The sequence below is a fragment of the Vulpes lagopus genome, chromosome 4 (assembly GCF_018345385.1).
Source record: "Vulpes lagopus strain Blue_001 chromosome 4, ASM1834538v1, whole genome shotgun sequence".
Taxonomy (NCBI): domain Eukaryota; kingdom Metazoa; phylum Chordata; class Mammalia; order Carnivora; family Canidae; genus Vulpes; species Vulpes lagopus.
The window spans coordinates 111572231-111593926 of record NC_054827.1 but is presented as its reverse complement, the minus strand read 5'-3'; the positions used below and the strand labels follow the sequence as shown (position 1 = coordinate 111593926).

Sequence of the window (21696 nt, the reverse complement as noted above, 5' to 3'; positions counted from 1 at the left end):
ACAGCAATGAACAGGCAGTTTCTCTGAGCTCAATGGTGCTTAATTTTTATTTGGGGAGACATAATAAACAAGCGAATAAATCTTTAAGTGATGTTGGGCAATGACAAATATTCGAAGGAAGAAAATAGGGTGGGGACTGGGCAGTGCTAAGGCAGAGGTTAGTGGTAGCTTATTTACAGCAGTGACTGGAGAAGGCTGTATGATTCTTTATTGAAGTGAAAGAGTCATTCTAGCAGACAACAAGTGCAAAGGCCCTGAGGCAGGAGCAGGCTGGTCATGCTAGTGAACTTGACAGACAGCAAGGTCAGTATGGCTGAAGAAGAGGAAGGGAGTGTGAGGTAGGAGATGAGATCAGAGGTCATGGAGAGCAGTGCAGACCCTGTAGACATTTGACCTTGACGTTCAGTGAGATGGGAATCCACTGGAGGGTTTTGAGAAGAGAAGCATCCCATGCTGATGTATTTTAAAAGGGTCTCATTGGCAGGTGAGTTAAGTGGAGTAGCTTTCATTTTTTGCAAGTGAGTTTAATAGTTCAAAAACTAGATAATTTGTGGACTTACAAGTATTTTTTAGAATTTCTTTCAAGACCTTGCTAAATCCCTTCTCTCCCTAATCCCTGAAGAGCAGGTGGGGGCCTCCTTCAATGACCCTGGGAGGGAGCTGGGCCTCATCTTTGGTTCAGGAGGTCCCTTCCCCTGTCTTCTTACCCACAGGAGATTGGAGCAGAACTTCTTCAACTGCAGCTGTGACATCCGCTGGATGCAGCTGTGGCAGGAGCAGGGAGAGGCCAAGCTGAACAACCAGCACCTCTACTGCATCAACGCCGATGGCTCGCAGCTGCCTCTGTTCCGTATGAACATCAGCCAGTGTGGTGAGTGAGCCCCCCAGCCCCAGCAGGCTCCAGGGAGATCCCTCAGAGCCTGCACAGTAGCCTGCACAGTGAGGGCCTTCCATTCCCCACCCTCTGCACACACCCCCGGTCTTGAACTCTGCACTGGGTGCAGATCTGGCTTACTCTTTACCTCCTTGCTCATTCCTGTTCCTTTTTGGGCCTGCCAGGGCAGAAGGTTGGCTTCAGGAATGGAGACAAGTGTTAAGTGTGCCCCTTCTTAATGCACTGGAGTCCTTTCTCTCTGTGAGTTACTTGTCAACCAGATCTGAAGGAGCATATCTCAAAGCATGGTCTCCAGACCTTCTGTATCAAGAGCATCTACAGTACTTTTAGAAAAGCAGATTCCCCAGACCCAACAGACTTAATGAGATCCTAGGATGGGTCTCGGATATCTGAATTTCTAGCAAGCTCTTCATAGGAGTCTGAAGCAGACCAAAGTTTGAGAGCCAGTGTCCAAAAGTGGAAGATGCCATTTGACCTCATTGTTCGAACTACATTCTTTGAGCACCTGCTCCAATCCTACCTGCTGTCTGCCTTGTAGGAGAGTCCAGCTGGGCTTAACTTCTGAGCTCTGATGTCTGTGGGGAGGTGCTATGAAGATTCGGAGACTTGGGGGTGTTCCAAGAGCAGAAGCAGGTTGAGTTGAGAAGTGCCATCACCGACCCCAGAGACAAAGTTTTGGTATTAAGTGTTTGCTTATCTTTTCACTCATCCTGTCCTCCCTCCCAGACCTCCCTGAGATCAGTGTGAGCCACGTCAACCTGACTGTACGAGAGGGTGACAACGCTGTCATCACTTGCAATGGCTCTGGATCACCTCTGCCCGATGTAGACTGGATAGTTACTGGACTGCAGTCCATCAACACCCACCAGGTAGGCATCCTAAGCTCTGGCCCCATCAGAAGGCTGGGCAGCCATGACCTCTTTGTCCACATGAGCTAAATCATGAATAGAAGCAAGGGATGTGAGAATAAGGAGGAAAAGGGAAAGTTTGTGCATGCTTGGTTCTTATCCAGCTGCAATCTTCTCTAGCCAACCTGATCTTAAGCATGCTAATCAACTTCTCTGTACCTTAGTTTGTGCATCTGTAAAATGGGGATAATACTGCCATTCCCCTCATATGGTGACTGTGAAGATTTCCTGAGCTCATGATTGTAGAGTGTCTGGCACTTGGTCAGTGTGTGTGGCAGGAAGAAAGGGTCCTTCACTTTCTGTACAGTTTTTCTTTTTGATTCCCGAAGGTGTTGGGGAGGTGGGTGAGGAGCCCCCTTATAGAAACTGATTTTTTTTTATTGGGGTTTTAGACAAATCTGAACTGGACCAACGTACATGCCATCAACCTGACACTGGTAAATGTGACAAGTGAGGACAACGGCTTCACCCTGACATGTATTGCGGAGAATGTGGTGGGCATGAGCAATGCCAGTGTCGCCCTCACTGTGCACTGTGAGTGGCTGCTGTATGGAGGGTTACCATGTATCAAAGGGATGGTAGTGCAGGAGGCAGGGGCAGGGAGGTTAGGAGGGGCAGGACCAAGCACCTCAGTCCTGAGCTAGTAGCCCCAGAAAGGTTGTCTCTGTCCCTCAGAAGATGGGTGCCTCCAACTCATCCACGTCTTCAGGATACCCCAGAGTTGGCCCGAGTCTGCCTTCTGTTACGTTCCTCAAAGGTCCTCCAGTTGTGGTGGACCCGGGAAGCTTAGGTGAAGACAGCCCTCTCTTCCCCCGTTTTGGGAAGGTGGCAGGGGTATTGGTGGGAGCCTCTTATCCTCTCAGTCTTACCAGAGCTGGATGGGGGAAGAACTGGGATTCCCACCCCAGTCTCTGGTCAGCTGCTCTGGGACATGGGAGACTGTGTATCCTGGGAGTCAGCCAGCCTGTCCCCCCACAGACCCTCCGCGCGTGGTGAGCCTTGAGGAGCCGGAGCTGCGCCTGGAGCATTGCATTGAGTTTGTGGTGCGAGGCAACCCGCCACCCACGCTGCACTGGCTGCACAACGGGCAGCCGCTACGGGAGTCCAAGATCACCCATGTCGAGTACTACCAGGAGGGCGAGGTCTCCGAGGGCTGTCTGCTCTTCAACAAGCCCACCCACTACAACAATGGCAACTACACCCTCATTGCCAAAAACCCACTGGGCACAGCCAACCAGACCATCAACGGCCACTTCCTCAAGGAGCCCTTCCCAGGTGAGGGCCGTGCCACCTTCGGGCCTCCTCATTCTGTCCCAGAGCACAGGGCGGGGCAGCCTGGGAGAGGGTGCAGCGTCAACCCTGCTTCTGTTACCTCAGGTAACCAGACTCATGCTGGGGCATATTCAGCTCCCACCAGCATTTTATGTAAGCCAGATAAAGCCTCCATTTTTGCATAGTCTCCAGAGGAAAAATCCAGATCCCCTCAAAAATGTGCACTTGCACACAGACAGACATGCCCTATTCCGGTAGAGGAAGGGACTGAGCCAGACAAGAAAGAGAATTTCGACGTAGTCCTTTATTTGTTGTAAAACTTGGGCACCATAGTTTGCTTGTTTTGAGCCTCACTTGCCTTCATCTGTGAAATGGGTCCGATGACAATGCTCCTGTAAGAATCACATGGCTCTTAAATGACTTCCGGTCCACAAAGCACCTACGACAGGCTTTGGGACACAATGATGGTTTGATGACCTTCCATTGCAGGGGCTTCGGGGTCTCTATGGTTCAACCCCATCTTTAATAGATGTGTGAGCTAAACCTCCTTCTCTTGCTGGTTGGTAGCAAGGCTTGGCTAGGGAGTAGGCTGCCAACTCAGAGCTTTTCTCTTGTTCTGTGGTACACTGCACCAGTACCGGATGCCGTCAGCCTGTGCTGGCGCTAACGTCAGCTGGGCCAAGGGTAGTAACCGAAGTAATGAAAGAACTTTGTTTGGGAGGTGACTCTGTCTCTGCCTGGGCTACAGTATTTCAAATACTTTCCTAAGTTGCAGAAGGAAACACCCAGAGGATTTAGTGTATGGGGTTATATTATCTCCTGGTACCTTCAGCAGTTGATGGGCTTTGTCTGTGAAACCAAGTATCTTTGGTGACTTTGGTGATTTCTGCTGGGAACAGGCCGGATGACCTTCAATCTCCAGAACTCATGGGTTCTAGTGAGATAGAAGAACCATCTCTACTGAGTGAGAAGAACCATCACACACACACACACACACACACACACACATACACACACACACGGAAACGGGGGTGGGGTGGGCAGGAGGAGCCAGCACTGTGTCCCATCTGCTTATGTGAAAGTGACGTCACAGCCCACATATAACGGGTAGCAGCTCCAGGAGGCCTTATTTATCACAGGGCAAGGAAATCCCAGCTAGAAGCTCCCAGAGTGAAAGCTACATGGGAAGGCCAGATTCTTGCCGCTGAGGTCCAAGGGAAGGATGATGGAGCACCATTGGCTCGGGAGAGGGTCCAGAACGTGCTGATGTGTAAGATCCTGGCAGTCCCATCTGGCCCAACATTTCTAGCATCATCCCCTGAGGCCCAGTAGAAAGTCTCAGGACTTTCCCCACTGCGGGCCACACCCCTCTCTGCCCTGGGAGCTGAAAGAGTCCCTGCTGTGGAAGCAGCAGCCTTTAGATGCAGACATCCTTTGTTCTTGTGGGCCACCCAGTCAAGCTAGGCCTTGCTGGCGTGAAGGGCTAGGGAGGAAGCACTTTTGTCCTGCCTGTGTCCATCTAATGATGAGAGAATGAATTGTGCTTTTAAAGAGCAGAATGTACGCCTCCGTGATGGGCAAGGAATGAAGCCCCTGAAGCAATGCTTGTTTACAAAGGGAAGCTCCTGGGGACTGCAGAGAGTAGGGAGCCCAGGAATGCTCTGGAGGGAGGGTGAGCCACTCTGGACTCCTCCCCATAGAGGCTGTCCTAAGAGCAATTCTCTATCTCCTCCCAGCTGGACAGATACCTTTTCTGTCTCCAAGAGACACAGCAGCCCTTTGCTACCTTGTCAAGTCTCCTTAGGACAGTGGTTCTCAAAGAGGGTTCCCCGGACCAGCAGCATTACCCTCACCTGGGCATGTGTTAGAACTCAGATTCTCCAGTCTCCCTCCCCTCCTCGCATCCTGCTGCATCAGAACCCCTGGAGTGTTTTAACAAGCCTGCAGGTGACTCAGTGCTCCTTCATTTGCAGTCCACTGCCATGCTGTTTGGTGGGCTCTGGCCCCAGGAGGTGGGAGATAGAGTCACAGAGCCACCTGAAGGGAAACAGTCCTCCCCAAAGCATTTTCCTCAGACCCAGGTGCACCCTGCCAGGGCCGCCCTGTGCGAAGGTTTTCTTGTTTTATGAACCTAAAGGAATCAGTGGATGATGAAAAGGCAGTGACAGGGAAAAGATGGGCCGGTCGTGTCAAATGACAAAACGTCTAAACATTCAGGAGAGTAAATTATCTGGAGGAGCAGGCGGTAAACCTTATACCTGCTGAGCTCTGGATAGAAGGCTCTCCGTGGATTCCTGCTCTTTTCTTTTGCCCTGAGAGTGTTGAGACATCGTACTTCTCACAGGGACTCCTTTCGCTCCCAGGCAAGCAGAGAGGTTAAGAGCACAGGTTCTGAAATCAGCCAGATAGAGGTGCAAATCCCATCCGCCACCCGACCAACCAGTGGCCTCAGCTCCTAGACCAGGGTTGGCACCTGGTATGTGGCTGCATGCATGAAGGGCCATCTCTACTCTGCCTCTGCTCCTCCATCTGTGAAATGGGAGTGAGAACCAAAGCTCTTTCCCTAAGTTGCCATGAGGATTTGATGAAGTATGCTAAGGGTTTAGACCTGAGTCCAGACAGAGAAAAGGTGCCCCAGCTCTCAGCTGTTGCTAGGATTCTTGGGATGGAGGGATACAGTGAAGGTAGGAGTTCTAGAAGCAGCGTTCTCTGGTCAAGCTTGGCTGTTCTAACAGGCTCTGGGCAACATCGTCTAGACGTAAGGCTACGGAGCCATCTGTGCTGCCAGGATCCAGTCTCTCTAAATAATCACTCATCAGCTTTGTCATCTCAGGCAAATCACTCAGTCCCCTGCTTCTACCTCAAAGGCTGTGGCGAAGATGAGTTCATACACAGTGGATTAATCCACCGAAAGTGCTTACTCCTGCTCGGCACAGAGTAAGCACAGACAGAGTTACTGTTTATTTTTATATTTTTGTGAAGCACACCCAAGGGTGACTGTTTTGGGGGCAAAACAAGATCTGAAGGTACTGGTCTCCTTTTCTGATTCTGCACAATCCTAAGACCCATAGGAGAGATTTGATCAGAATGAATATATTTAATGGAGCAATCTGGAAATGCAGAGGCTGCCATCAGTAAGGATTTTCTTAGAGTAGGACGTTAAAATGAAAATGTTCTAGAAAACTTTGTTATTATTTTTAAACTGCATATCTCTTTCCTTCTGCATTTCCAGAGAGGCACTAGAACATTGAGCATGGCGTCCAACCTTGGTGAAGGGGGTCCCTGCCAGGATTGGTTAGGGAGCTTAGTTCTAGAATCGTGGAGCTAACTCCTCTTTGGTGTCCAGGAACTAAGAGGGGCTGCCAGAGGGGATCCGGGCATGTGAATGGGAAAGCTAGGAGGAATCAGGGATTCAAGAGTCAGGAAGGCAAGAGCCGGTGAGGCTGGGGATGACAGCAGGGTGGGAGGTGGTGGCTAGAAGGTTGTGGTCTGGGAGAGAATGTGAAGTTCCTTAGATGATGATGTGAAAGAAGGAGGAATGTTGCCAAGGCCTGTATGTGTGTGTGTGTGTGTGTGTGTGTGTGTGTGTGTGTGTTTGCATGCGCATGTGCAACAAATACCTGAGAATACCTGACAAAACATTTAGGAATAAGTGAGCTGCTGTAACTCTCAAATTATTATTTTTTACTAAAAAATATATATATATATATTATTTTTTACTTCTCTGGGAAGTCGAGTTACTGCATGGAGATTTTACAGTAGCAGAAACCAGAATTTTCTTAGGACGCTGGGTACAAACAGTGGGAGAAATCACTGCCCCCTTGCCCTCAGCCTCTATCAAGGCTGATTTCTTTGCCCTAAGGAACCTGTGGAGACTAGAATGTAGTTCCAGGCTGCTGGTGGGAGCGGGGAGCAGGGGGAATTTCTCCCCCTGCTGGAGCCTCCAGCAGCTGAGTGCAGCAGAGGTGAGATGAGGCTTCTGTGTCAGATGGGGTGCCGGATGGGCAGTGAGAGCAGATGCCTTGGTGCAGCCTCCCCACGGCCTGCTCACACGTGAAGCCTCTCAGTTCACCTCTTTGGACACAAGCTTCTGCCTCTCTTCTCCCTCCTCTGGACCCCACAGCCTTTTCCCACAAGGTCCTTCTTGATGAGTTTTGGGACTGGAAGAGATGAGGTCTGGGATGGGGGGAGCATGCATTCATGCCCACCCTGCTCATGTTCAGATGGTACCTTGCATATGGATCCAGTTGTCCTTCCCAGCTGCTTGTGGGGCAGGAGGTGAGGACCATTCCTGGGTGCCATCCTCTTCCAGTGTTGAATTCTGAGTTCCCCCTGCTGGTTAGAGGGGACCCAGGAGGGTGTCCCTGTCCCAAGGCTCATGTGCTTCCCGGATGGATGAATGTTCCCAGGCTCCAGCAAGGGAGTTAAGCACATAGGCTGATTGGGAGATTACAGGGTTCATAGGCTTGTCCAAAACACTTGCCTGATGTGAGAATATTCTCTAATAAATGGGAGCCTTATGAGAAATATGCAAATCAGCATTAACTGTGACTTGATCTGATGCCTGTCTTGCCTTGGGCTCTGAAGCCAAGGCTAGGGCCCTCTCTCCTCCATCCTTTCCACACCTCAGGCATTTGGTTACCTGCAGTTTACAAGAGGGTGGTAGCATAAGGGGCAGGCTCAGGAATTAGGAGAAAGCTCTGTTGGTCTTCCCCAAATGACACAAAATGGACAAGAGACAAGCCAGCTATTAATGGTGCATTTACTGTAAATAGGACTTTCTCCAGACTCCTTCACAGAAAGCATCACTTGTCCCACAGGTAGTTAGAGTATTTGCTCGTGCATATCTAATAGAGCCATGATTACAGTGACTGTGAGGATTTAGCTGAGGACTTGAAGACCCCCGGTGAATGAATGAATGAATGAATGAATGAATGAATGAGGAGTTCTTATTTTTCAGGGTGTGGTAGGCTCATGACAGCAGTAGATGTAACATAATGGAGTGGTTTTCAAAGGGACCAGCAGCATCAGCATCACCTGAAAATGTGGTAGAAATGCAAATTCCCAAGACCTTCCCCAGACCTCCTGACTCAGAAATTTTGGGGTGAGGACCAATAATCCATGTTTATTGGAAAAAAATTTTTGAAAAAAATTTTAAGATTTTTTACCTCTTCATTTTGAAATAGTTTAAGATTTACCTCCTGGGGCACCTGGCTGCCTCAGTTGGTTACACTTCAGCCTTTGGCTTGGTTCATGATCCTTGGGCCCTGAGTTCAGCAGGGAGCCTGCTTCTCCCTCTCCCTTTGCCCCTCCTCCCTGCTCGTGCTTCCTCTCTCACTCTGTCTCTCTCTCAGATAAATAAATAAATCTTAAAAAAAGATTTACCCCCTAAAAGTAATAAAACAGTACAAAGAACTTCCTTGTATCCTCCACCCAGCTTCCCCAAATGGTATCATCTTACTTAAGCATCGTCCGATGTGCAAAAGCAGGATATTAACACTGTTATCGAATCTACAGACTTGAGTTTTGTCTGCTACTGTCCTTTCTTCTCTAGGACCCAGTGCAGGATCATGCACTGCAGTTAGATGCTCTGTCATCTTATTCTCTTTCGGTCTGGGACATTCCTCAGTCTGTCTTTGTCTTTCATGAGCTGGACACTTTCAAAAAAGTATTTACTTATTTATTTGAGAAAGAGCGAGAGAGCAGGGTGAGCGGCAGAGGGAGAATCCCAAGCAGACTCCTCTGAGTACAGAGCCTGACAACCTTGAGATCATGACCTGAGCTGAAATTAAGAGTCAGATGCTCAAAGGACTAAGCCACCCAGGCACCCCAAGCTGGACGCTCTTGAAGGATACTCACTAGTTATACTGTAGATTTCCCCACAGTTTGGATTTGTCTGCTCTTGTCTCACAGTTAAATGCCAGTTATACGTTTTTGGCATGAACGCCATAGAAATGATGCTGTGTTCTTTCAGGTCATCACATGAGGGGGTACATGGTATCTATACCTCTAATTACTGGTGGTGGTAACTCTACCACTTGGTCAACATGGTATCTGCCAGGGTTCTCTACTGCAAGGTGATTTTTTGAAACTTTGTAAATGTCTTGTGCCTTATCATGCTTCCACACATTAATTTTAGCATTCATTGGTGATTCTTGCCTGAAACAGTTATTAGCATGGTATTTGTCCATGGTGATTTTCCCGTTTTCCTCATTCTTTCTACATTTGTTAGGTGAGATTCTACTGTAAGGAAGAGCTTTCTCTTCTTTTCCTGTGTTTTTATTCAATTACTTATTTATATTGGTATAGACTCATGGACGTATATTTTGTGCAATGACTTATAATCTGTGTAGTTGGCTCAGGTTGCTCTAAGAGAGTACCATAGACTGGGTAGCTTAAACAAGAGACATTTATTTTTCTTGCAATCTTGGAGGTTAGAAGTCTGCTTAAGGGGTTGGCAGAGTTGGTTCCTTTTGAGCCCTCTCTTTTTGGCTTGCAGATGATTGATTGTCTTCTTTCTGTGTCTCCACATGGTCTTCTTGTGTGTGTGTCTCCTTCTTAATCTCCTCTTCTTATAAGGACACCAATCATATTGGATTAGTGTCCACCCTAATTAGTTTATTTTAACTTAATTACCTCTTTAAAGACCCAGTTTCCCAGTACAGTCATATTCTGAAGTACTGGAAATTAGGACTTTACCCTACAAATTTTGGGCAGATGTAATTCAGCCTGTAACAATCCATGGCTGTGTTTGTTTATTTTGTTGCATAAATTGTCCCAGATTTGGTCATTGGAAGCTCCTTCACTTTGGCTTCTATGTTCTTTTCCCATGCTCCTGTTAATTTGGAAGCATTTTCTTACTTTCTAGTACCACAAGATGTTCTAGGCACATCTTGTACTTTGTCTGCCCCAGGCCTGAAACAATGCATTTCTCCAAGGAGCCCTCATTCCTTTTCTTGGAGAATGGTAATGATTGCCCTCTAGATGATTCTATTGCATGCTGGAGTTGAAGAATCTCTGATGAAGTGGTTAAGAGCCCAGACTTGGATTTGAATCCAGCTCAGTCTATGCCCTCATGGAGATTCAGTTAGTCATTTAATCTCTATAAGCCTGTCAGGTTTAATCCAATTGGTAGTGAAATGAAATAGAGAGGCCTGGCAAAAGTTGGTCGAGGCAAGTTTTTAATGGAAGCAATGGAAGCGAAGCTGGGGAAGTCTTGGGCCCAGGAAGTTGCGCCTAGGGGAGTATAAGCGGGCTTTTTTTAAGGGGTTGGGGAAGGGGTTATGTGTCTGTATGGGGTGATAGGTATTAGGGCATATTACTGGTGGAATCGGTATGGGGCAATAACTGCTTATGCCCTTATATGGTGTTTGGGTAAGGTGTGGTTCAGGTTTCCTGCATAGGTCCTGTCCCCCCCATGAAGTGTCCTTGGGCCGTCTGCAGTGATGGGAAAGTTCCCAGGGGAGGGTAATAAGATGGAGGGTCTGCCGCCATTTTGTTGGTGCCTCCCCATCCCCCTTGATCCTGCCTGGCCCAACAAAGCCTATTTCTATTTCTGTTAAACGGGGATAACACTCTCCACCTCCTAGGATGGTTATAAGGATTAAGTGATGTGTTATATAAAGCATTCAGCCCAGCCCCTGGCTTATCCTCAGTGTCTAATAATGAGCTTTCACTATCAAGTGAGCCATTTCTAGAGGGAAAGATCCGATAGCACATTTTCATCTGGGGGATGGGCAGACTCAGAGAGAGATTACCAGGAACATCTCAGGTACCCGATAGATTAAACTCTACATATCAATTTGAGGAATTCTGTCTTGGGAATCATAGCTGGCATTTTCTTTTTTTTTTTTTTTTAAATTTTTTTTTTTTTTTAATTTTTTTATTTATTTATGATAGTCACAGAGAGAGAGAGAGAGGCAGAGACACAGGCGGAGGGAGAAGCAGGCTCCATGCACCGGGAGCCTGATGTGGGATTCGATCCCGGGTCTCCAGGATCGTGCCCTGGGCCAAAGGCAGGCGCCAAACCGCTGCGCCACCCAGGGATCCCTATAGCTGGCATTTTCAAGAAAGGTCCAGGGAAGCCCACTCTGCAGCTTTTCTTCTTGGCTCTGAGGTCCCACCAATGTCCCCAGCCATCTGGGTACCTGAAGGAGGGAGGACTGTGGGTGAGACATTGGGTCTAGATACAATTTTCCATCTCATAGATCCCAGGTAGGCTGGGCCACCTCCCTTGAAACCAGTTTTATCTCTTATTCTTTCTCCACTTGGGAGACCACCTCCTAAAGGAGTAGAGTAGCTTGGGGGAGGGCTGATATGTCAAGAGTTTAGTTTTCCGTCGCTGGGATAACGGGGGACTTGTGGTGAGTGGGAGAGGTCGTACCCATTAGGAGGATACAGTGCATCTGTTCTGGCTTTTATTACACTTGTTAATTATCTCTTTGTCTTTTTTGCAGAGAGCACGGATAACTTTGTCTCCAGTAAGTCTGCTTTACCTTTTGCTTTGAAACTGATTTGTTCTGATGCTTTAGGTAATTGTGGATTCCACACAGCCCTCTTGTCTCTTCCATGGCCACATCCCCAGACCTGTGGCACCTGAGAGCATCTTGGGCACTTATAGGGGAACTGCAGAGCAGAAACACTTCTTGGGTAGTCCCTGTTGCACACCCCCTGAGCTCTGTGCCTCTGTTTGCCCCAGGGAGTCCCCTAAATCCTGAGCATGTTGTGGGTCCCCCTTGTCTGTATGGGAAGGGGTGGTGTCAGGAAGAACATGGAGTTTCCCATGTCCAGGTAGATCCCTGTTAATCATTTCAGTTGTCCTTGTGGAGAGAATGGGGAGCCTTTAAACTGGTGTTTCTCACCTGCTAAGAAGGCCCCAGAATCTGGCTGAGACTCACCTTGTGAGTGATTCACAAGGCCTCCTGATAGGCTTGTGTGTCCCTAAGTGGGGAATTTTTTTTTTTTCCAAAGTAGGCTCCACAGTGAGCCTAGAGCCCAGTTCGATGCTTGATGAGATCAAGACTCGAGCTGAGATCAAGAGTTGGATGCCTAACCAGCTGAGCCACCCAGGCGTCCCCTAAAACATTTGGTGTTTTGCTTATGGGCTGTGGAGGAATCATTTATCACTTTTCCTTTTCTCTCTCATGGGAGAGTAAGAGAAGCGTCACTGTCATTTCTGCTCTGTGTGTGGCCTAAGATCATGGACAGTCAGTCCTGTTGAGGATGCCCCTTACTATTTGGCATGAACGTGAAGATCGTCCGTGGCTTCCTTCATTTGTCCTTGGTCTGAGAGGACTTGCTATCTCACAGAATGTCCCTCCAGAGAATTCTGAGTTTGGGGCTGTTTCCTGCCCAGAAGGTGATTTGAGATGGAGGACAAATGGATACTTGGCTTCCCATCCAGGCCTTGCTGGAAAAAGGTGGTGTTTCCTAGGCATATGGCCTTGCAGCTTACCTTGGGCTGCCACTGTGTTCTGAAATCTGCCGGCAGGGAGTGGTCAGTGGGATGTTCCGGGGGCCATGGGTCTCCCAGTCTCCCTGAGGAGGAGAGGGGGCGAAAGGAAGGGCATGGGAGACCCAGGGACTTGGAAAGGAGGGCCTAGGCAGAGGGTAGCCAAATGTCAGCAGCAGGTGCTATCACCAACAGAACATGCCCAATCCAGACCCTGGTCTGGATCCCAAACCATTTCTTCTTCTCCTTTGTGTCTAATAGTTAATGCCCTATGATGCATCCCAGGTGACATTATTTACTCTGGAATGGGGAGAGGGGGTGGCAGTGAGGGTCCTTTATTCCTTGTGGAGCCTGCCTGTGACTTGTCAGCCCCAGCCAGGTGGCTGGATGGGGATCTGGTCTCTGGGGAGCCCCGCAGAGCCCAGGGATGTTCTCCAGCAGGAACTCCCGAGGTGGGGGGCTGGGAGTCAGGCGAGGACTGCGGCTGAGCCTCTTCTGTCCGATAAGCTAACTGTCTTCCTGGTCTGGTTGATTTTCAGTTTACGACGTGAGCCCCACACCCATCACTGTGACACACAAACCAGAGGAAGACACTTTTGGGGTAAGTCCCTGCCGGATCAAGGGGAAGCTGTTTACTGACTCAGTTGTTTTCAGACTTCATTTTAGGAGCTAACTTCCCGGAATTTTATCTTACTTGGAACCTCAGTATATATGGCAGGAGAAAAAAAAAAAAAAAAACAACAAAAAAACTGTGATGAATGACCTCCTTTCAGGTGGTTGAAACCTTCCTTGTTTGATGAGAATAAGTCATTGTTTGAGGAAGTCTTTGAGGATCCGCTCCAAGCCCTACCAAGCCCTAGGGTTCGGAAGAAGAGAACTGTTTGAAACCCCCACTCAGTTAGCAGCCTGGCTGGGCCTGATTTGAAGGGAATGCTAACCACACAAGCCTTTTACAAAAGTCGAAGTTGCTCAGAGCATCCCCTTGGGTTGGTTTTTCAAGTCACCTCCCCCTACCCTGCCTGATTCTTAGAGTCAGAGATTTTCCCTGCGGGGGAGAGCAAAGGTTTTTTTAAATTAAATTTTATTTTTTTAAGAGTCTAGATCTCCTAGAACCTTTTGGATAATACTATGTAAAGAATGTCAATGTGAAAGTGCAGAGATTTTTGGCTAATTAAAACAACAAACAGTAGATAGAAACTTCTTAGGCCTGCCCTTGCATTGCTTGAGATGGCCCCCAGAGGAGAGGCTGAACCACAGGACGTTGTCTCATCCACTTGGGGAATTAATTTCCTTTTAAATTTCTTTTTTAATGTTTGAAGGTCTCAGGAATTACTTCTTCTAAGGAGTTTACTCAGTGGCAAAGTTCTGAATGGGCTGCAGCTGTTCCTCCGATAAGGACTGCTTTCTTAGGGCGCATGGGTCACTTCCCACGGCACTCGGGTTTTCTGTGACTCTTCTCAACTGTCTGCTCTTGGCCCTACCAGGTGTCCATAGCTGTGGGACTTGCTGCTTTTGCCTGCGTCCTGTTGGTGGTTCTCTTTATCATGATCAACAAGTACGGTCGACGGTCCAAATTTGGAATGAAGGGTAAGGTGGGATTTTCATTTGCAAGGGTCTCATGGGGGAAATAGGGTTCCTTTGGATCAAAAGATGCTGTTTTACTCTCTCATTGCTCTCCAAGGGGGCCTCCCTACCAGTAGTGGGCTTAAGTGGTCCTGGTGGAGACTCTTGTCTACACCTTATTATTGGTAGTGATGGATTAGAAGCTGTGTTGGTTCTGCAGGGGCCAGACCATGGACCGCCTGGTTTTGCTGTGACTTCGAGAAGCATCATGTAGCTGAGCTGCTTGCTGTATGATGGAATTTTGTGATGGAAGTTGGTGAGAAATAGGGCTCCTTGTCTGAGTAACTTGGTTTCTCTCTCTTTTTCTTTTTAAAAATATTTTATTTATTTATTCCTGAGAGAGAGAGAGAAAGAGAGAGAGAGAGACATAGGCAGAGGGAGAAGCAGGCCCCCTGCAGGGAGCCCTATGCAGGACTCGATTCCCAGGCCCAGGATCACGACCTGAGCCAAAGGCAGACTCTCAACCCACTGAGCCACTCAGGCGTCCCTTGGTTTCTCTCTTGTCTGTACTCTTCCTTGGAGTTTTGATGAGAAGGTTTTAGCATAGCTAGATATCGGGTGGTGGACTCTGGTGTTGGGAAGTTGCCCACACAGTCGCATTTCAGCACGTAACTCTACACAGGGTCCCAGAACAGATGCCAAGAGCAACATGATTGTAAATCTGTTGGCCAGCTTCCACAATGCCTCGTCCTCAACCCCCTGATGGCTAGGGCAGGCTGTGGGACGAGGCTTCCCACTATGGCTCAGCTTGGGGCAGTGGCACAAGAGGGGTTAACATGGTAAATTAGCATCCATCTGCCTGGTCTCAGGGATGGATTTGACCAGATGGCTCCAGGGAGGCTTGGTACCAGTTCTCAAACAGAAACTCGAATTGCAAGACCTACTCTCTCCTCTGGGGTTTCCATTTATGGCTGGTGTTAGATGGGAGGTGGGTAGGGAAGGATGAGGAGAAGGGTTCAGCAAGCTGTCAGATTGCTGAGCTAGGATCCAGGTTTGGGTTTTCTGGGAGAGTTCGGGATCCAGAAAGATGAATTTCTACAGCATCTATGCATGAACTGGTATCTGTGCAGAGGGTCTTGACTTTGAGACTTGGGCTGAAGGAGGGCACATGAATGAGATCCACGGGGACCGTGGTCCCCTGAAGTTATGCAAATGTGAGGTTGTGTCCATAGGCTTGGGGTGGGGGGGTAGGGTGGTTTGGAATGGAGCTAGTCCACTTCTTCTCTTAAATTCTCAAAATATCCTATGATTCCCCTAAAAGCTGAGAACACAGATATTCAGCAGGAGATCCCTTTAGAAGGGAAGAAAACAGGAGAGCAGACTGGCCTCTCAGAAGCTCTCTACCTCTGTTCTCTCTTTCTGTTCTTGATTAAGCTAAACAAGTCAGCAAGGCAAGCCAGGTTTTCCTGAATCATGTGAAATATTTTGACCAAGAGAAATACATGTGCAGGCAAATTATAACAAGGGGATAGAAGTTTGGCCGAAAGCCCTATGACTTAAACAGGATCAGACCACGGTGAGGCACCTCGATTGCAGATGTTTTATCTGCCAGTACTCCCCGGTGCAAGGCAGGGCTCTGCAGGGTTAGAAGATGAATACCACTGGGTGAGCCCCGAGCCTTCAATCTCAGCAGAATCCTTGGCCTGTGGCTTTGAAGACTGGCCCTATTGCTCATGCGAAGTTTTCTGACCATGGGAGGAACCTCCTGACCATAGCTCTTTCTCCTTCCACCTGAGAACACACCAGGGCCCAGACCAAAGGGAAGAATGGGGCATTTTGCTCCCCACCGAGGAGGCGCGCCACCAGCTGAGACCCTGTGACATGCTTGGCAGCACTGCGAGAGCAGATTTTTCCTATTAATTGTCATCCGGTTTCTGGAACAGTGTGTCCCCATGTCGGATGGATTAGACAGCATCCAGGGCGGTGCCTTCCCCTCAGCTGTCCTCAGAGCCTCTCCCAGCCCCCTGCTCCCCCCTCCCCCAGGGGGCCGAGCCACCTCCTTGGAAATGAGGTGTCCCCTCCTCTAGAGGCAGGCAGCCTGAAGAAGGGAGGCTGCACTTGGAGGCCGGTTGTAGAAGTGTGTCCAAGGCTGACCTTGCAGCAGATGAAGCCTGCAAGTCTCTGCTCTTCATCTCACCCCATCGCTTGTGCTTATGGGGCCTCATCTTGGAATGAGTAAGAAATGCCCCAGGCTGCATACATGCCTGATCTTTTGTTGCCAGCGAGCATCCCAGTGCAGGAAGGAGAGAGCAGGAGTGGGTACCAGGAGCCCCCTGAATCTGACTCAGGAGAGCCTCCTCCTCTTCTTAGCCGCCCCGTCTTCAGCTTTGAGGGTTCAAATCAGAGTCCGGTTGTGCCATGCCATTGAACTGCTCTAGCAAAGTTACTCACCCCCTCACAGCCTCTTTTGCCTCAGTGGGTTGCTGCTGAGTATTGAGATGTGTGTGTAACTGGTATATAAAAGGGGCCCCGTGGTGGCAGTTCTACAAGCCTCTCCTGGCTCCTTTTATTGTCCTTTTACGAAGGGCTGCCCTCCCAAGACGCAGTCCCACCCTCCTTTGTCACGCATGGCATTTAGTCAGGATGCTTTTATTCTGCACGAGTCCCACGGCCTTGTCATTACCTTGCATACACATCATCTATCTGTCCTGCTAGACCAGGAGCAACTTGGCAGGAACCACAGAGCGCTCAGCCCACTTTGCCTGAAACTTCCCACAGTATTTGACAAATGCTCATTGAACTCAAAATGGATGACTGTATTTGTAATCATTAAAAAAAAAAAAAAAGCAAAAAAAAAAAAAAAGCACAGCTCATGAGTCAGTAAAAGGCCAGTAAGGGCTACTTTGGCAATCTGAGGTGTCTGGGCCGTGGGAGGTAGAGTAGGGATGATGGGGGGAACTCATAAATAATACTCAACGTCCACATGTGAGGGCCCGGAACACAGTGTGTGGACGAGGAGGGATTGTTAATAAGAACTTTATTTCCTTCTGAGGAATAAGAAAAAGACAAAAATACAAAGATTGGTATAACAAAATACTCCTATTCCCACTGCTCAGAATAAGCGACTCTTAGGTTTTGTTTTTATATTTGCATCTTATGTTTTATTCCTAGAATAAAGAGATGAAACATTGCTGATAAAATTTGAAGTGCTTTAACTGTCACCCCTGTTCCCATAGACAGCCACCGGCCTGGGCTTTGTGTACATCCATCAGTTCACTGTTTCTGTCTCTTCGCTTGTGTCCCTGCCTCTCTTTCTCTGCACACCTGCTCTCTCCCCCCTTGGCTCTCTCTCAGCCAAACTCATGCCTCCATTGCATGGCGATGTTAGTGGCTAGGTCTGGTAACCAGTTCATTTTTATACTACTTTTTTTTTTCTCCATTTATTTATTTGAGATAGAGAACATGCACACAGATACACACACTCAAGTAGGGGGAAGGGCAGAAGGAGAGGGAGAAGCAGGCTCTCTGCTGAGCCAGGAACCTGATGCTGAGTTCCATCCTAGGACCCTGAGATCATGACCCGAGCCACCCAGGTACCCCTGTTTTTATATTTCTATATGTACATACACATATACATATACCTATATATTTTGTTTTGGTTTTGTTTGTTCTATATAGGTCACAAATTGCATTCCTAGAACTCTAGAAAACAATAAAAAATATGTATGTCACTTCTATAGATCTTACTAATAAATTTTATTTGGACAAGAGAACTTGTGCCATAACACTTTTAACCAGCGTGATTAATGACTACAGCACTCCCAAGAGTGGTCACACATGGTGTGCAATATGTATAGATAATGTATGTATGGTATGTGAAAAAACATACACCTATATGTGTGCGTATTAATGTATATACATATACACGTACATATACAAAATGCATTACTTTTGTGTGTGTTTAACTGATACACGTCTTCATACTTAGTATCCTTCTCCCTCTTGCTTTATTTACTTGTCAGGTGTCAGAGATCTCTCCATGTTGGTGTGTTTAGGCATTCTACTAAATCATGGGAAATGAATATATTAACTAGATCTAACAGAAATGAATAGAAAAAGCATTGTCTCAGACACCTCTGTACTTGTATTACCTACCATCCTATTGATCACGGTTGGCCTGCGGAGAAGTCACAGGAACATGGGAATCCATCTCTTAGAATCACAAAGGTTTTGAAATGGTGCTGGGCTAGGGCTGCAGGGGTGTCTTTGGGCTGTGGCTAAAGCCCAGTGTCTCACTCAGAGCAGCAGGGGAGAGGTGATCCTTTATAAGTGTCTGGTTTGGTGTGGGAACTGACCTTCAGAACAGAAGCCAATCCCCTTGCTGGAGCCAGGACCTGGAGGCTCCCTGCTGTATGAAGCATTAACTCTTAGATTGCTGGATCAAGGGATAGTGGGGGACATGCAGGGCAGGGGCCATTTACAGAAATAGAGACAGACATTTCAGTATTTTATTTTATTTTTAAAAAGATTTTATTTATTTAGGAGAGAGAGAATGAGGGAGGGGCAGGGAGAGAGGGAGAAGCAGGCTGCCCACTGAGCAGGGAGTTGGATACAGAGCTTGACCTCAGGATCCTGGGATCATGATCTGAGATGAAGGCAGCTGCTTAGTGGACCAAGCCCCCCAGGTGCCCCAGACATATCAGTATTTTAACAACAAATGATATTGTGCCAGTGCATACTGGGCCTGGAAGTGATGCAGTTCAGAGTTTACACCAAGCTCTCCCTCACAAAATATTTTTAAATTGGACATCAGAAGCCCATGGTGGTGATCCAGCCGTGCTTTGTGGCATCTGTATTTATAGATGAAGAAGCCATATCTCAGAAAAGGAGGCGTCGTGCTTTGGATTTCAGGTCTGGTTAGGTTGAGTTCAGATGGGACTCCCTGCTCATATCCTCAGCCACTTTCCAGGGCCATAGAAGGACCTATAACTACTTGGTCTTGCCTGCACCACGGCAAATATCCGTGGTGTACCTGCCATCTTCACTTCACACAGTTGTTAGAAAAAGAACCAGATCAACTATGTGAGTGTATGTTTAAATAATAAAACATGTCCCATAGCTTTCATATAAGGTATCCTAGTTATTTAAAGAGAAAGAAGCAAATGTATGTATGGGGTTTTGCAACCTGTGAAAAGAGCGTATGTTCTTTGGCCTCTGACCTTGTGACTACCCCATAAGTATCTTTACATACTTCCAGATCAGGGATGCAGTGGTGGTGTATTTCATACTTCTTGGCTTCCTCTCCTCCCACAGAGGAAACAGAATAATGATTTCTTTCTTTTTTTTTTCTTTTTAAGTATTTTATTTATTTATTCATGAGAGACATAGAGAGAGGCAGAGACAGAGGCAGAGGGAGAAGCAGGCTCCTCGCAGGGAGCCTAATGTGGGACTTGATCCCGGGACTCCAGGATTACAACCTGAGCTGAAGGCAGATGCTCAACCACTGAGCCATCCAGGTCCCCAGAATAATCAGAATAATGGTTTCTTAGAGCTGAAACAGATCTTGGGCTTCTTAGGCCAATGTCCCTATTGTACAGATAAGGGAACACACCAGAGAAGTGCTGTAACATGCAGAGCGCACATGCAGAGTGCACATGGACAGCACTGCCCCTGCTTCCCACAGACATGGTGTGTGCAGAGAGGCAGGGAGGGCCAAGAGTAGAAGCTGGATGATGAATTAAATTAACCCAGTTCTTCCAGGGCTTTTGTTTTTGAGTACTTCCCACTTGAATGGGGCTTTCAGGAATGCCTCTTCTTAATCTACTTTTCTTAAACTGGGGCCCACCTGGCCTGGGGGGAAGATGGGAGCTGAGGGTGTGTGTGTGTGTGTGTGTGTGTGTGTGTGTGTGTGTGTGTGCATGCGCTTCCTTGGCTAAGGGGACTTCCTTCATTTCTTTCTGGACACAGTGGAGACCGCACAACAGGGCAGCAGAAGCTGGGGAGAGAGGAGGTGGTCCCGAGCTACCGCTAGGGCTTCTGGTAGTACCTTACTTGCTTCATCAGCCAGCGCTTGCTTTTTTTATCCTAATGGTTGGACACGTGCTGGTGCCTCTGATGGGCCTGTGGATGGGCACTCCAGGACTGTTCCATTGTGAATTAGCATCAGTTAATAGGTACTTAAAGTAAAGTGGTTGCCTATTTGATTATGATTGGGGGTTATTAACATTCTTTCCATAAACAGATGGTAACTGTCCTCTGAGTGGATTGTAGAATCCTGCCAGAGTCTTGATTTGGAGGGGCTGGCTCCTGCCAAAACATGTCGGGGGCTGCTGCTCCAATGGAATGGCCATTATCCCTCTGGTTAACCTCTTGGCTAAGGGGGTTGGGAAGGCGGACCTGGGAAGGAGTCATTTCTGGACTCCTTCCTAACCTGGGAGTGTTGGACCAAGAGAGGTTTCTTCCTGCTGGAATGGGGATGGGGCTGGGGCTGGGAGGGATCTTGGACTCCTACGGTTTGATGCTGTAACCTCCAATGAGTCATCATTTTTCCCTCAGCTGGGATGGAGGGGCTGTGTATCCCTAGCTGCGAGCATACTGTCAGGGGATTGATGCAAGGAGAGTGGAAGGGAGATAGCAGACTTCTGAGACTACCGGAAGGTGATATGGACCCTAGATGAGCACAGTGTCGGTGCCAGAGATTCGATAGCTTCCTTTGGCCTGAGAAATAGACTTATTTGATCTCTCTGTAACTGAGTCAAAAGCCAAGAGCAGTGCAAGGCAGACGTGAAGGCAGGTGAAGGGCTTGGCTTTCCTGACTTCCTCTAATACATTCATTCTTCCTTCTTGCTTGTTTTTCTTTCTTCTTTTCCCATTCTCTCTTCTGAATTGAGGTTATTCAAGGGGGAAGGTACCTCTGACCCTTGCAATGGTCTTTACTAAGGGATTCCTGGTAAGGGACTCCTGGTGGATGGTGGACCTCTGAACATAATTTTGGGAGTAGTTTTTGGATTCGTTTCCTATATCGTTATCCTAGGTCCTTGTCCCCTAACAAATGTTTGATGCCCTTTCTCTCCTTTTGGGCTCCTTGACAGACTGCCCCCCCATCCCGCCCCTAAGAACACTCCTAGAATTTGTCCAAGTCCTAGTTAAATAGGTTGGGTGTGCGGCTAATCCATAGGCAGGACGTAAAGTAATTGAAGCCAGGAGTCTTCTGTTTCTCTTCCTCGGCTTGGACTTCATTGGGAGTTTCTGGCTGCAGATGAAGTCTCGTCCCACTTGGTATCTGAATTCTAGAATGTGGTGCCCAGAGCTTTGAGAAGAAGGCTGGAAGGCAATGTGTTTTTTTCTAAGCATGCCTTCACTGCCCCGTCTTTGTGGGGGTTTTGCAGGTGTGCAGTGAACGGTTCTAGCAGCCCCTGCACTGTCACCATTGATTGTCTTAAGGCTGCACTGCTCCATTCTCCCTCAGAGCTCTAGGAAACCAGCTATTCTCCAGTGCTGAGTCTCCTTTTCAAAAGGAAGACCCTGGAAATAGAGTCTGCTACAAAATGTTTTTCCTCTGTGGTTACCTGCTAGCTGGCTGTTCTTGGCAAGCCCGGCATCCTGTT

At 48.0% G+C, this 21696-nt stretch overlaps 1 protein-coding gene across 4 annotated transcripts in view; it reads left to right on the top strand.

Annotated features, from left to right (window-relative positions):
- NTRK3 (neurotrophic receptor tyrosine kinase 3) overlaps window positions 1-21696 on the top strand; it is a 382091-nt gene that overhangs the window by 124687 nt on the left and 235708 nt on the right. For all 4 annotated transcript variants that reach the window (XM_041751778.1, XM_041751779.1, XM_041751780.1 and 1 more), the window contains 7 exons: window positions 714-871; window positions 1622-1764; window positions 2196-2337; window positions 2782-3078; window positions 11532-11555; window positions 13066-13127; window positions 14011-14113. In XM_041751778.1, coding sequence (XP_041607712.1) covers window positions 714-871; window positions 1622-1764; window positions 2196-2337; window positions 2782-3078; window positions 11532-11555; window positions 13066-13127; window positions 14011-14113 — 929 coding nt within the window. The remainder of the gene's footprint in view (window positions 1-713; window positions 872-1621; window positions 1765-2195; window positions 2338-2781; window positions 3079-11531; window positions 11556-13065; window positions 13128-14010; window positions 14114-21696) is intronic.